We start from the raw sequence: 14,550 nt of genomic DNA on the forward strand, positions 1-14,550 counted from the left end.
TTGAGGCCTTTATCTTTCTATGGAAGTATTTACTTATCATGAAAAACACTGCAATAGAACATTCATAGCAACAGTTTATATGAATGCAACAGCAATGTAACAGTCACTTCAAGAAATCCTTGAAACATTTAGGTATCTCATTAAATAATTGAGTAAAAGAGACAATGTAATAGAACGTCTGTCATTCAAGTCATTTTTGCAAAGTGACTCAAAAACTGTAGGGGTTTGGATTTAGGTTTTTTTTTTGTTTTTTTTGTTTCCGGTTTTGGTTGTGGTTTTTTTCCATAAAAATGACTGTTTTCAGAATATGACCAATTTAAATGTGATTTGTCCTTTAGTATGGTGCACCTGGAGAACTTTCAATGCACTGTGAAATAGCTGATATACCAAATATTACCAGAAAAAACATTAAGACATAAAGTTCTATGGGCAAGTTTTCCACATCTTATTCTTATTAAACAATGCTTACACTCAGAATTCTGTCAATTGAGAATCCTTCCTTCTTCAGTCCCTTCCTTGGGTATGTCCATTTATAAAATAACTCTGCAGGAAAGAGTCATAATAAAAATTATCACAAATTATTCAAGAATTATGTGCCGCAGAAGTAATGCTGATTCCAGCTGTCAGTAATTGAACAACTCCTCCCAGCCATTTCTGAGACAAAAGATAGGAGAAATTCCATCTCTGCTTCTCATACAAATCTTTGAGACAATGGACTGTGGAGTCTGATTTTAGTTCAGTCTCTCATACCACCCTGTGTCTCAAAGATTGTTCTGGATCCAGGGGGTTTTAGAAAAGAGATAGTGCAAAAGAGGCCAAGAAATGGAAAGAGCAGTGGTTTAAACTATTTTTACAACTGTTTCTGTGGACATATTAATCTGATTTGTTTAGTTCCGTCAGGAGAGGTGGTGGTTACAAATTGCATGCTTGTAACAACACTCCAAATTAATTGAATGAGACAAGGAATACAAGGTAAAAATAAAAACATAGCAAAGCTACACAACAAAGAAAATAATGTTTAACTCATGGCTTCCACAGCTAGCAGGTAGTCAAGAACCACGCAATGTTGAAACACTACCTTCCACATTTGCCTGGCGTGATCTGCTAACAGGTCAAGGGCATGGGCTGTTTCATTGGTAATGATTTCTAGGATTGCTTGTAACCAAATAATGCAATTTAAGCTATAAATAGGTTCTCAAGCACCACTGACCAATTTGTTAGGGTTCCAGGTAGCCAGTCTGTAATGTTTTATAATTTGTTATAGTACTTTATCAAAAGCCTCCCAAGTGACTGAACCACTCAGGTTGTTTACAAATATTCACTAGATTTCCTGGAATTACAATGTTTGCATTTTAATCACACATGTGCTTTCTTGCTGGCTGGTGGTCTTGAGAGGTGGTCATCATAGTCTTCCTCACTGTGTACTGATTAATATCTGTGATTGTTCAAAAGACTCTTGTGAACAACTATGTCCACAGTTTAGGTCAGTTTGTTCTGATTTGTTCATTACCTTGAAGAACCAGTCCCATGTTGCTCTGGACAGAGTGGTCCCAATTTACAGCTTACAATTAACAGTGTCATAAACGAGTGAGCCACTCTCGTTTCAAAACATAGATTTTATTGAATTGAGCAAGCGGTAGCAGATAAAAACCAGCGCTGGGTACCCCGCGCAGTCCCCGCTCCACGCCAGACGCACACCGGGCCCCTGGGAGGCTGTCCTCCATACCTCTCGAGTTTGGCTTCAGCCAATCCCGTTCTCCCTTTTGCCCAGATATTTTGGCTTCAGCCAATCCCGTTATCTGTTCTGCCCAGATATTGACGTGGCTCCTTTCCATTGGTTCCTTTTTGTTGCTGGGGTTTCATCATCGAGAAGCTTCGAGAAGTTTCGAGGGGTCTCTCTCATTAGGCTGACCGCTCCCTCACCTCCATTCCCTGGGTGGTTATCTGTTCAACGTTCTGCAACAAGATACCGAGTCGAACCACCCAGCCCCCCTTCCTTTTCCTTCTCTAGAAGCGTTTCTCCTACTTTAATAAAGCATGCTTTTCATAATAGTACAATTGACTTTCCCTTTCCCTTCACAAAGAAAAAAAAATGTTTCACAAAACGACAGTTACAAAGAGTTTCTTAAAGTATAACAAGCAACACTACCCCTTAAACCTTTTGATGAACAAACCTCACTTATCACAGTGAGTGGTTTTAATTTACAATTTAGCATTTCAGCTTATAATTCCCCATTTAAGGCTTATAGGATACACATATATCCTGTAAGCTTCATCTTGTATTTTCCCGTATTTAATTCTGAAACAGCATTGTGAACAGCAACATTGAATCATGCCTGCTAAGGTACAAATTATTATAATTATTACCAAAAAAAATATTTAACCATGTCCAATTGGTAGCCAAGAGGTAAATTTGTACCATAACTCTTCAAAACCCATGAGGCATCATCTCTAGTGACTTGGTGCAAGATTTGTCTGTTCCCGAATTTCAGCCAAATCTGTAGATATTTTGCTGCTCTGATCCATATATGTGCAGCAGCTTTTATTTATAGTTGTACAAATGCCTCCTTGGGAAGCTAATAGCAAGTCAATGGCCATACAGTTTTGCAGTGTCACGTGGGAAAGGCTGGATACCTCAATTTGTAATGTCTGTTTAGCATCTATAATTTCACTTTCAGTATTTTTAATTACTGCAGATACATTTACAATCATCTTTTCTAATTCACTCACTCCCAACCAAGGGAGAAACCATCGAACAAAATTGTGAAATCTTGTGGGACAATTGGCAATAGCATTATGAGTTGAGCTCTCTATGAGGTCATACAAAACATACAAAGCAAGTGAAAAATGTGGCACCACATCAGGTCCCACAAAACAAGTAATTTGCCTTAATCGTTTTCAGTGAGCTGTCAAATACATTCACTCTCCACCCCTTTGCTCTCAATCAAGGGGCAGGGGAGTTAGTTTTCCACCCTGTGAGTGAGAAGGTGTAGATTCTGGTAAATCTATAAGCGGTGGGGCACGAAGGCCTTCCACATTTTGTGGGTGATTTTCATTTTCTTTAGGGACCATGGGGTTTATTTTGGGCCACTCTAACACCACGTTTCCCAATTTTTCAGTGGATAGTCCATTCATTAAATCGTTAGGAATACCATTTTGCCACCCTGATATCCACAACCTTTGTCTTTTATTAGGAATATTTCTACCTTCTGGGCAAGTAGGGTGTGTCAGGCATTTCCCATTAGTTGGGCGAGGAGGGGTTTTTACCTCTGCCTTAGTCCTTTAATATCAATTTTACTAGAAATATTGATGGGACCGTACTTTCTCCCATAATTAATCAACTCCTGGGCAACTTCCCCCCACGTCAATACTTTGTTCTCTGCCTTTCGATCAGGCGATAGCAGTCCTTCCAGGGCAGCAACGGCCCTTTCACTTTGGGATGTTGCTTGTGTCTTTCCCTGCAATTGTATCCTCACGGCTTTCAGCGAGTCGGGAAGGCCCCAGAAGAGGGAAGTCATACGTTCGGGATCGACCGATATCATCATCGAGGACTCCTGTTTAAGTTCACGGTCGTACATCATTTGCAGACATGCCGCTTTCTGTACATTTTCTACCAACTGGCCGACTGTCCCTGTGATGGCGAGGGTTAAGTCCTCCAGTCCTGTAAGCTGCTCTTTGAATTAAAGACCAGGGTGCGCGGTGATCACCTGTGGTTAAAAATAACCCTGTCCCCCAGTATCCCTCAGCTTCCTTCTCACTTAGTAAAATTTGATCTCCCCCTGACAGCGATACTCTCCAAACAAAACAACAACAACAACAACAACAACAACAAAACAAAAAACAAACAAAAAAAGAAACCAAGTTGGTTTCTTTTGGAGTAAGACCGAATCCGGTTTTAAGCACAGCTAATTCCGTAGCAGTATACGGAACCTCTTTGGTGGTAATTTGTGGGAATTAGTCCTCTCCGTCTTCGTAAGTATATTCAATTTTTATCAAGGGTCGGAGAGAAACTGGAACGTTTAATTTTTCTCACCTTAGTCTCGCCTCTTCCAGGTCACTGTGGGGGTATTGAATTATTTTCTCGGACCGTGGAGAGGCGCTTTTCTCTGCCAGGAGTTGCTCTTTCAGGGCTAATTGCAAGTAGTTAGCCTGATTTTTCTCTTTATCTAACTGTTCTTTTAAGTTAACTACCTGGTCCTGCGGGGGTCGGACCAGGTCTTGTAAAGTTTGTATAAAACTGAGATTCAGCTGTTTGTTGTTGTTCTCTAGCCTCTACTGCAGCAGCCAAGCTGACGCCCAGTATAGCACAGAGAATCGATTTACCCTTTCCGGGCCTTTTGCTGGACGCTTACTCGGTCTGCTACACTTTGCAAATTATGCCAATTTGTCTTTGCCCACTCTACCCCTAGCAGAGAGGGGCGAGCTCATGTTTCTCCAAAAGGCCATACAACACATCTCTGCCCCGAAGGGCAGCTTCACTGCTATTCATTTCTGAATGGGACAATCGTCTCAAGGAGGCAGCACGTTTTGCTTCAACAAAACCCACCCCTCAAGTTCCTTAGAGGCATACACGTAATACAAAGCAAGTGAAATGCAGCAACAGGTTGGGATAGTCGTCTCAGGGACGCAGCACGTCTGTTACAACAAAATCTACTCTTTACGTCCCTGAGAGGCATGCACGTAATACCCTACACTTTACGTGACATTACGGTACTTTTCACTGCACGGGATCCTGACCGTGATGCCAATTTAATGTTACGGTCCAACTGGAGAAAACCCCTGTGCTGGACCCTGCTTCGTTCGTGATCCCAAGAGTGAAATTAAGACGCAAACGAGGTCAAGTACCGTAATCGATCAGTTGGTTTATTACAAAAAGACAATTATTATAAAAAAGGGAAGTTATTGTAATAAAGGGGATAGCGATAGGACAGATTGCAAAAAGAATGGAAATAAAGCAAGGATTCGGGGTGCAGGGAAGAAAGAGTCACCGCTGTGGATCCAGCGGTGTCCCGGGGATCTGTCGGCGGCGGCGTAGGTGGTGGGTGTCCCTCAGGGTTCCTAGTCGGTATAGGAACAGTGTCCCCCAAGAGTCTATAGTAGTCATCGGAGGTGGGTGTCCTCGTGGAGGTGTCCTTCTGGAGTCGTCCCCTTGAAGGTACCCTTGGAGGTGTCCTGATGGAGTTGTCCTCCTGGCAATGTCTCATGGACGGTGTCCCTCAGAGACCGTAGTAGTCATCGGTGGAGAGTGTCCTCACGGAGTTGTCCTTCCTGGCGATTACCTTTTCCCCCTTTTATAATGAGCTGGAGGGAATACCTCAGTTCTTAATGTTACGTTTTACACGTTCCTGGTGGACCAGTTTCGCTGGACCAGTCAGCTCTTCAACTGCACATGTCTGCAGCAATTCTTGGGTTAATGGGCAGCAATACCTCACACTGATCCTCGCGATAACGGATGGAAGAGTCTTACCTCAGCTCTTTCCCACTCAACCCTCAGGCAATGGAAGGTGGAGTCCCAGTTCAGCTCCTCACACCCTTCTCCTAAGCAATGGACATCAGAGTCTTATCTCAACTCCTCCCACCCATCTCTGAGATAAAAGATAGGTGGAATTCCATCTCAGTTTCTCATACCAATCTTTGAGACAATGGACAGTGGAGTCTGATTTCAGATCAGTCTCTCACACCAGCCTGTGCTACTTCAGCTTTATGCCTATTCATCATTACATTACCTCACTTCCATACTGTGGGAATTCTACTGATTTCAAAGCAGTGGTTTCAAAAATCTGCAATAACACACCAGTGAAACAGACTGACACCGTGTCACGTCATAACCTGGGAAAACGTAAACGACATGCTGACACTATAATGATTGGCATTTTACTGGTCATGGACAGTGTCCACAACAACTAAAATGAACAAATAAATGCTAGGAAAAATGAAGAGAAGGCAAAGATGGTCAAACATGGAGGCATTTCCTATGAGAGAGCTTAAGTAGCTGTCTGTATCTCCAGCAGCAGTCTCAAGTTTATCAAGTCCTACAAGCACTGGTTTTTCTAGAAATAAGTCAGGGAAGACTATATGAAACACCTTCTTAAAGTCTTACTGCACATTCCTTAGTGGTTACAGAGACTGAGATAGGTGAACCTTGCTTCATATGCATTTCTTGGCAGCTTGCTAACACTGAATATACAAGCAGGGAGCACAGGGAACAGGGCTGGCTGGAAGTGGCTTACCATTTGTCAGAGAATGATACAGCAGGATTTACATGATAATTACAAGCAGAAGGACCTGATGCTAAGCACAGAAGCTCAGAGATGGATCGAAGGTTCAGGAAAGAAGGGACTTCTCTTTCCACTAAATAAATGGATTAAAAGACAGTAAGGGCATTTCAAACAGTGAAGAATTTTAGCCACATGGTGCCACCCACCAATGAGTTAATGCCCAATATGCGAAACTCCCCAAGTTCTTAATAAATCAATGGGGATTTTGCATAGAAGTTAAGGACAGAACATACTGGGTTTAAAATTAAATATCAAACCAGTACTTATCTTCAAAGTGCTTTTCAAATATTTAAGATTTGTTTTGAAAATAGGAAAGCAAAAAGCTGATTGTTCTCTATGTGATATTTACAATAAGCGATAAAGCGGCAGCAACATTATGGACACACTGGAGATGGCTGCTATTAAAAAAAAAGGAAATTCAAAAATTTTGTTTTAACCTTTCTGTAGGATTATTTTTTCAGGGTTAGCAAGATTCTTAGTGACTGAAATATCAGTGGGAGGGAGAGGGGGAAGTTGCTATGATTGTGAATGACTAGGATTCTTTTTAAAAATGCTGTCATCTGTGTTAATAAAATGTACATATTTTTAATTTGCTTAGAAACTCTGAGAATGGCATTCATGCACATGTGTTCCATGACCATAGCTCTGTAAGGTATAAAAAAGCTTGCAAAATACTGACCACCAGGGCTATGCAAATATCCAAATGTGCATTAGCTCTTGATATTAATTTTAAGTTAGATGCCTAACATCAAATTCCTCAGCACATTCCCACCAGATTTCATATGAGGCCTGCCTGTGATGAAGTTGCAGAATCACATCCTTTACTTTTCAAATTTAGTAAAACAAACAAACAAAAATCCTAAATTCTGATTTTGCAAAGAATTAGGTATGAATAATATTATGTACCTGTAACTCCATTCATCTTAACCTTTGAGACTTCTCCCACTGCAAAATTAGTCTGTATGTATTTCTAAGGGGAAAAAAAAAATAATGAAAACCACCACCAAAGAAGCCCTAGATATTATCTTATGAATGTTTCTCATTGAAATGCACAATTTGTTCAGGTTGACTTTACTTTGAATCTGGTTTTGTTCTCGGTTTTACTGTGTCTTAAAGGCTATAAGGCTGTAAAATAGTGAAATAGCTGCAATCACAATTTTCCTTGTTTGATCTCATCCATGGAGATTTCAAAACTCAAGCCAACACTATTCAAAAGTAAACTAGCCGAGAATCTCAATACGGGCTCTCCAGCTCCATCTTCTGGTACAAAACTAACTAAGAGAGTCTGGTACTTCAACGGCTAATTTTACCAGCCAGAAATGTATTGAATATACCAAAGGAATTCCAGCAAAAATGAGTTTATCGTTCATAATGTGTGACAAGATCTGGATTGGTAGTTGTTTTACTGACAGGCAGTAATTTTCTCTGCACAATTCTCACATACTTTCCCTATTTCTTCTAATCCCTAATATATAATGTAATTAGTCTCAAAGATGCTTCAATCTACAGAGGCTAGATAAAATTCATCTTGGGATTATATTCAAGATTGAAACAGTGTCAAAATTAATCTTAAAATCTTCTGGGACTCACTTATTCCAGATGTCATCTAACATACGCACAGCATTTGCACAAGTCATTCGGGCCTGTACCAGGATAATAGAACCAGCTCAAAACCTAATCCTTGACTCCTTAGAATTTAACATTTTCCAAGATTTCTAAGGCTTTAGCCATAACTCACATTACACTGAACACTAAGAACAAACCTGTGGAAATGTTATTCTTGCTTTCTCTGGTAAACTACATCTGTAGGTATTGAATATTCTGAACTACTCCAGTGCTAAAACAATTCAGTGTTAAGCCAAAATCAAACTACAACATTGAAAAAAGGCTAATCATTTTGCCAAAGCTGGTTCAAAAGCACCTTCTTAAAGCAACATGTTTCTTATGCTTTCTTTAAGATTAGAAAGCTTTTAAAGCTGCTGCTGTTCTCACTATTACTGTTTGAAGACCTTGAGCTCAAAAAACCCCACAAAGTAGAGATATTTCCCTCGATGCAAAAACAGTTCCACAGTGTGTGACTTTCTGACACAAAACTAAAGGAGAAATTAATCCCCAGATTTCTCAGAACTTGGAATATTTCAAGTCCTTAAATACTGCAATCTTGAAAGTTAACTCAGAAATTCAGGCTGTTGTTAACAGTTTTACTTATTTGTGGTTTAAAATTATTCATAATAGGCACCAGCATTGCAATTTCCCATGATTACTGCTACTGCCAATTTCATTTTAGCAAATTGGTTATACTGTCAAAGCACTGAACTGTGTTGAGTTACACGATCATTTGGTTGAGAGCCCTCCAAGATGTACAAAATGCCACAGCAAGAGGCATTTGGAAAATTCTGTAAAGACATACATCCCCTGTTCTGCAAGAAAATGAAAAATGCAAAATATTTGGCCTGATCACCTATGCTCATTAAATACCACATGCTTTTTATGTGTGAATGGGTAGCCTTGACTGAGAGAGATTATTAAACCAAATTCATCCTACCATTTAAATTCTTATTTTCGTGCCCAAATTATTATGCTGTCTACTCAAACGCTGCCAGACTGTAAGAGAAGATGGAAGTGGCTCTCTTACCTGCCTCACTAAAATTAGTTGTGTTTTGTGGCTCCTGGGTAAGAACATTACCAAAGACCACAAAGAAGAGTTATTTCTAGGTTTACCCAGGAAGGCAACCTAGATTTTCTGTAATAGAGAAGACAGAGCTCTGTAATTTTAAAATGGTATTTGAAGGGGGAGAAGAAAGACGAGAGCTGAGAAAAGTTTCTATTTCAATGTAGCTTATAGATGAGATAAAAAGGCATTCACCTAGGCTGTCACTACTAACATTTGAGTCTGTCTACTATCAAATTCAAATCTGATTCTCAGTCATCCAGTTGTAGCAGGTTGTCCTGGCAAGCAGGTTACTAGCTACTCTGCAGCAAGCTTCTGCTTCTGAATTCTCTAATCCTTTCTAGAAGGAATATATGAAATTTTCAAAGGTGTCTCAAGTGTAAGACAAGTAAGTAAAATGTGTGTCATCTCCCATTGCCTTCACATTACAGAAAAATATGATTTTGTAATGATGGATTCTTATTGTGTTGCAATGGAAAGGCTATCACAATAAACCATTTTCAATCAAAAAAAATGACACCAAGGAAAATATATGGAGAATAATAATAAAAACACAGTGAAAGGTGTAGCGGATCCTTTGACAGATACTATAAGGAGGATGCTTTTTTAAAATTGTCCTATAGCATCTACATTAGAGTAACACCAAATTTGAGGGGTTTAACTCCTAGACACTCTAATTACTACCTGCCTTCCTCTACTTTACTGAACATTTAAGTGTTTACATAAAATGGAATTGTTTCAACAGGAAAGACTTACGTGATGAGGGACATCGGAGTAGGCTGAATATATACAGAACTTCAGCTTGAATCTGCCATAGCCAAAAAATTCTATTGATACCTGGATTGTATTACCATATCATACTAGCTGTGTAGCTGAATTATTCAGTTATCTACATCAGAAATGATAGACTGTGTCTTTCTGGCATTTTTCAATTAAAAACTGGAAAATTCCCTATTTGCTACAGGTTAACTTTCCATCCTAATTATGATCAATTACGCACAAATCCTTCTTCCAGCAGGAAGCTCACCTTAATCTGAAGTCCATGCTGCTCCAAGAGGGAATCAGATTCTCCATAAAGGGCTGGAAAGCCCTAAAGCATTGGTTTTGGCTGAAGAAAAGCCCTTCCAATGTGTAAATGAGACAGCTGCAGAACAACCTTCCTATAGGAAGAAGAAGACCAGAAGAAACAGCAGTTATACTGAATGAAATATTCTGCTATAGAGATTGTAAGCAGCTAAGACTAACTGCCATTTCAGGAGGCATCATCATCTAAGGCAATTCTGTATTGCACCTAACACCATCTAGCCAAGAAATACAGCTGGAATGAAAATGTCAAGCTGTTTCAATTTTGCATTCCTGAACAGCTAAGCATTGTCCACATCTGAGAATCTTGCCCAAAGTTTTCTGAAGGGGTAACAACCTGAACAAAAGAATTCATCAAATGTTACTTGAACTTTACAGTACTTTTGTCATAAATATAATGATTCCTGGATTATTTCTCAACATCCCCACCACAGCAGCCAAAATTGACATATGACCACTGAGATCCTAATCCCACTGTGGTATGGAAAGAGATTTTAAAAGTGTAGTACTGAAGTGACAGCAAAGACAACCTCAGCTCATTTCTGTAGTATTCTTCACTCTCTAATAACCTGCATTATAAGTTTTGTCTGCCATCTTTATGCCTTGGTAACAGAACTGCAAACATACTTGCAGACTTACCCAGGTCAGGAACCTATCTTAGTACTCACTTCTTTAAAGTTCAGTGTTTAGTCACTCAAACTGCTGCAAGAAGACAGAAAGAATTGTCTGATGGTAGTGAGAACTGTCCTGGAGGGCAATGTCCATAATCTGTGAACACACAAAATAGAATTTCAATGAGTATGCAACAAAGTTACTATAATTCCTCAATTACTTGAGATGGACTTGGATTGTGGAAGAGTGTTAAAATTATTAACAGCCAGGCGCTGACTTAACTATAATTTAACTTTAACAATTTATAACATAATTAACTATACTCAACTATAAGAAGAATTTCATACTATTTATTTGACATATCCAGTGGATTATCCTAACACCTGGTTAGCTATGGCTTCATTAGATTTTGAAGGTGTTCCAGAATAACCTAGAATTATTTAAATTGCTTCTGAAAAATCTGAATCTTCTTCAGAAAAAAATAAAGGTGAGAAATTGATTTAATTTTCTGTACAAATTGCGTGTTTGTTAAAATTTCATCTTTTCGGAAGCTTATGTATTTGTTTAAGAAATGAAACATCCTAGTTTTTACAATAAGAATTTGATTCCACTACCATTTTTCTTTGCCACACCATTTCTGACTGGAGGTCCAAACAGCTGAGAAAGCATAGAATATTGCATAGAAATGGTGGGGGTTTGCTTTTTAAAACAGTACTAACTTAAAACAAGAAAGTGCATCTTAACAAGGTAGAGTACGAATCACACAAAAGAACATTCTATGAACAATGTTTCTTCATGAAGCACAGAACAATTACTCTCCAGAGAGGTGGGTAATAGACTTTTCAGTATTTTTTAAACTGTATGCATGTTTTTATGACAAGATTTTACTCACATATTAACTATTACACATTTGAATATATTCTTGTAAAACAAAAACAAACACACACACACAAAAACACTACAGAAAACCAAAACCCCAACCTTTGCCCTATAATTAAAGAATGATGGCATTTTTTAAATGATAATTCAGAGCCCCTCTGAAATAATTTCACCTTTCTCCCTTTCCTTTGATCAGGGAAATTTGCCACATCCCCTGCATCTGGTTTCATTTGGTTTGAACTTCTGTTTGTGCAGTGATTGCCTTTTAACATTTTTGGATTTAAATTAGTCCCTGAAGAGACAACTGCAGAAAAGTTTACTGTGATGTCAGTTTTTAGAGCCTTTCTAATTATTTCTTCCCTCCCTTAGTACCTACAAACATCTAATCTTCTCCACTGTGCTGCAAGCCTATTAAAATTAGGAGACTAATTAAGAATACTCAAATGATTACATCTTGCCTGGCTAATGGCACTACTTGCTTGACTCATCCTTCAGACTATAAAGAAATCTGAAAAAAAAAAAAAAAGCCTAGGAAAAGTGAAATGGAGACTGATTGTATATATGAAGACTTAATCAATTTGGAATAGGCCTCTTCCTAATGAAGAGTTCCTAGAGGAACTGGTTTACAGAAATTAATACTTGTAAATCTATCTAAATGATTGCAGTTTGTTTTTTCACAAATACAAACCAACATTTTCACTACCAGTGGTAGCTGGCAATGTTGAGTTTGAAAGGAAGAGTACTGCAAGGCTAATTTCTCCCTCAACCCTGTTATTTTTATGTATCTTATTTTAAGGACAGTTAATTGAGCTCTATGATACATTAATTGATTTGCAGGGGAAATACATCACAAGTCAGCTGCAAAGGCAATTCAGGATCTTCATAATCTCAAAGCCTATTAGAGCTACCATTCTGGGATAACTGATGAAGTTTATTTTAGCTGATGTCAGTGAGTCTGCAGTTTAGTGTTTGTCCAAAGAACGTACATGTTCTAAAATGAAGGTGAGTTTAATGTGATTTCATGAGCTATAAAGGCATAATTAAAGATTACTCTTTATTCTCTGTTCAGGATCACTTCTTAGCTCAAGGTGTATTTAGTGGGAAGAGCTAAGACAAAAGATGAAATTCAACAAAGTATTGCTGGTAGAGTTATGAGTTACACACTTGAAATTTTAGCAGAGGCGATCTAATAATTGCTTTTCCAGCAGAGCAATCTTTGCAAACACATAAATACATATTTTTCTTCCAATGAAGAAAAGATGTGTCATATAACTTGCAAGACAAGCTGCAAAGCCAAGGCAAACCTCATTCCTGTAAACAGGAAATGTTCTTTAAAAATTCAGTTTTGGGAGCACAAATACTTAATTCTCTTGAGGATATCTTAGAAGTTCAAAATTACTCAAAATAGTGTTGAGAACAAACAAAAAAAAATAAAAAATAAATAAAAAAGGAAAGTATTTCAGGAAGAAATACCTTGTGAAAATGTCTTTTTTTCATCATCTTTCACTATTTCAGCATACTTAGATTTATAAAAATGTTTTGAAGTATTAGTGTATGTCTGAATCTTGTAAGTAACTCCAACTCATAAGAAGATCAGGGAGACAACGACCATTCCTTTTATTATTTGAATGACCTCAAGGTTTTGACATACTCAGTATTAATAGTCTATTCACATGGGATTTTATAAGCCACTTGCCACCAAGTTACTTTGTACATATTTAAGGAAGAAAAGGAACCATTCAAAGTAGTAGGAAACCACCAGTATACACCTTCAACAAAAAACCCTGAGATCACTGTGGATTAATTTATAACCTCACAGGCTGCCTCAGTGTGAAGCCACAGGACAGAAAGACACGTTAGAGTGGCTTCAGACAGACATCACAGTTCTATTGTTCTGAAAAAATGGGACGGGCAGAAAAAAGTCACTTTATAGATCATGCTCCTTGCTTCTGTGGGGTCTGCCAGTTACTACGTCCCACAATTAACTGCTGGCAGCAACTGAACCCAGACCTCTCCTGCTCCCCACAGGTTTTCCTGGTGAAGCATATAGCTTTGGCTCATTTCACACCTAGTCAAACTCCAAGCAGCACCATACACACTCTCCAGATGAATTTTACTTCATTTTTTATGAATAAGCCTTACAGATTGAAGTGCTTGATTGTTTTACATGCATATTCAGAATCAAATTATGAACTACATTCACTTTTATCACTGTATGGTATAGGTAAGTACCAGATTCATATAGGCTATAGCCTATTCCCCAGTGTTTTGCTCTAAGCATTAGACAACTGGCTACACACTTAAGATATATTAGGTTATTTGTTGAACATTAAGTGCATCCTAATTGATAATTAATATCACTGGGAACTACTAATTATAAAATATACATAGACCAAATTTTAACAAATAGATTTTATTAGGAGCAACATTAAATCTAAAATGGAAAACATAATTTCTAGAGCCATTATTTTAGCAAATTGAACTAATAAATACTGAGACCTATACAGTTTAATGATTAACAATTAATTTATATAATCATATTAACACTAAGTTACATGTACAGCAATTACAAGTGTCAGGGGTTCAGAGAGTTGATCTAACTGTAATATCCAAGTATTAGCTTCTAAATAACACAAAATAATTTGTCTGAATAAATCTTTGTTTAAAATAATACCCAATGGGCATGACTAAGAGCTAAAATTAACGGCAAGTGTTAGGTTTGAAAGGTAGAAATTTATCACTGACAAGTAGGAAGATACACAGAGTACACATATAAATATATGCCTGTAGTTAACATGTGTTCATACTACAGACAGTAAATTTCAATAAATTAACTTGAGGTAAAAATTGCAAATTGTGGGAAATTCTACTATGCATCTTGTTTGAATATCCATAGCTGTGTTTGAAATCATAGGCTGGAAACAGTCCTGGCTTTTTAGACATCTACTTCCATTTCTACTTAAAGTTTCAGAAGAATAAATGGCAAAAATAAGCCTTACATTATATTTCTGCATAATTGCTATTAAT

The 14,550-nt window shown here is 38.0% G+C and overlaps 1 protein-coding gene across 1 annotated transcript; it reads right to left on the minus strand.

Moving 5' to 3' along the window:
• Positions 1–3,267: 3,267 nt before the first annotated feature.
• LOC104403688 lies at positions 3,268–5,204 on the minus strand (the record flags this gene model as incomplete). The annotated part of the gene is given in 4 exon segments (XM_010011922.1): positions 3,268–3,642; positions 3,644–3,799; positions 4,034–4,197; positions 4,989–5,204. Coding segments are annotated over 4 exon segments (911 nt in total), but the record flags the coding sequence as incomplete, so codon positions are not given.
• Between the last annotated feature and the right edge of the window lie 9,346 nt (positions 5,205–14,550).

Source organism: Nestor notabilis, unplaced genomic scaffold (genome assembly GCF_000696875.1).
Source record: "Nestor notabilis isolate BGI_N333 unplaced genomic scaffold, ASM69687v1 scaffold1163, whole genome shotgun sequence".
Classification (NCBI taxonomy): Eukaryota; Metazoa; Chordata; class Aves; order Psittaciformes; family Psittacidae; genus Nestor; species Nestor notabilis.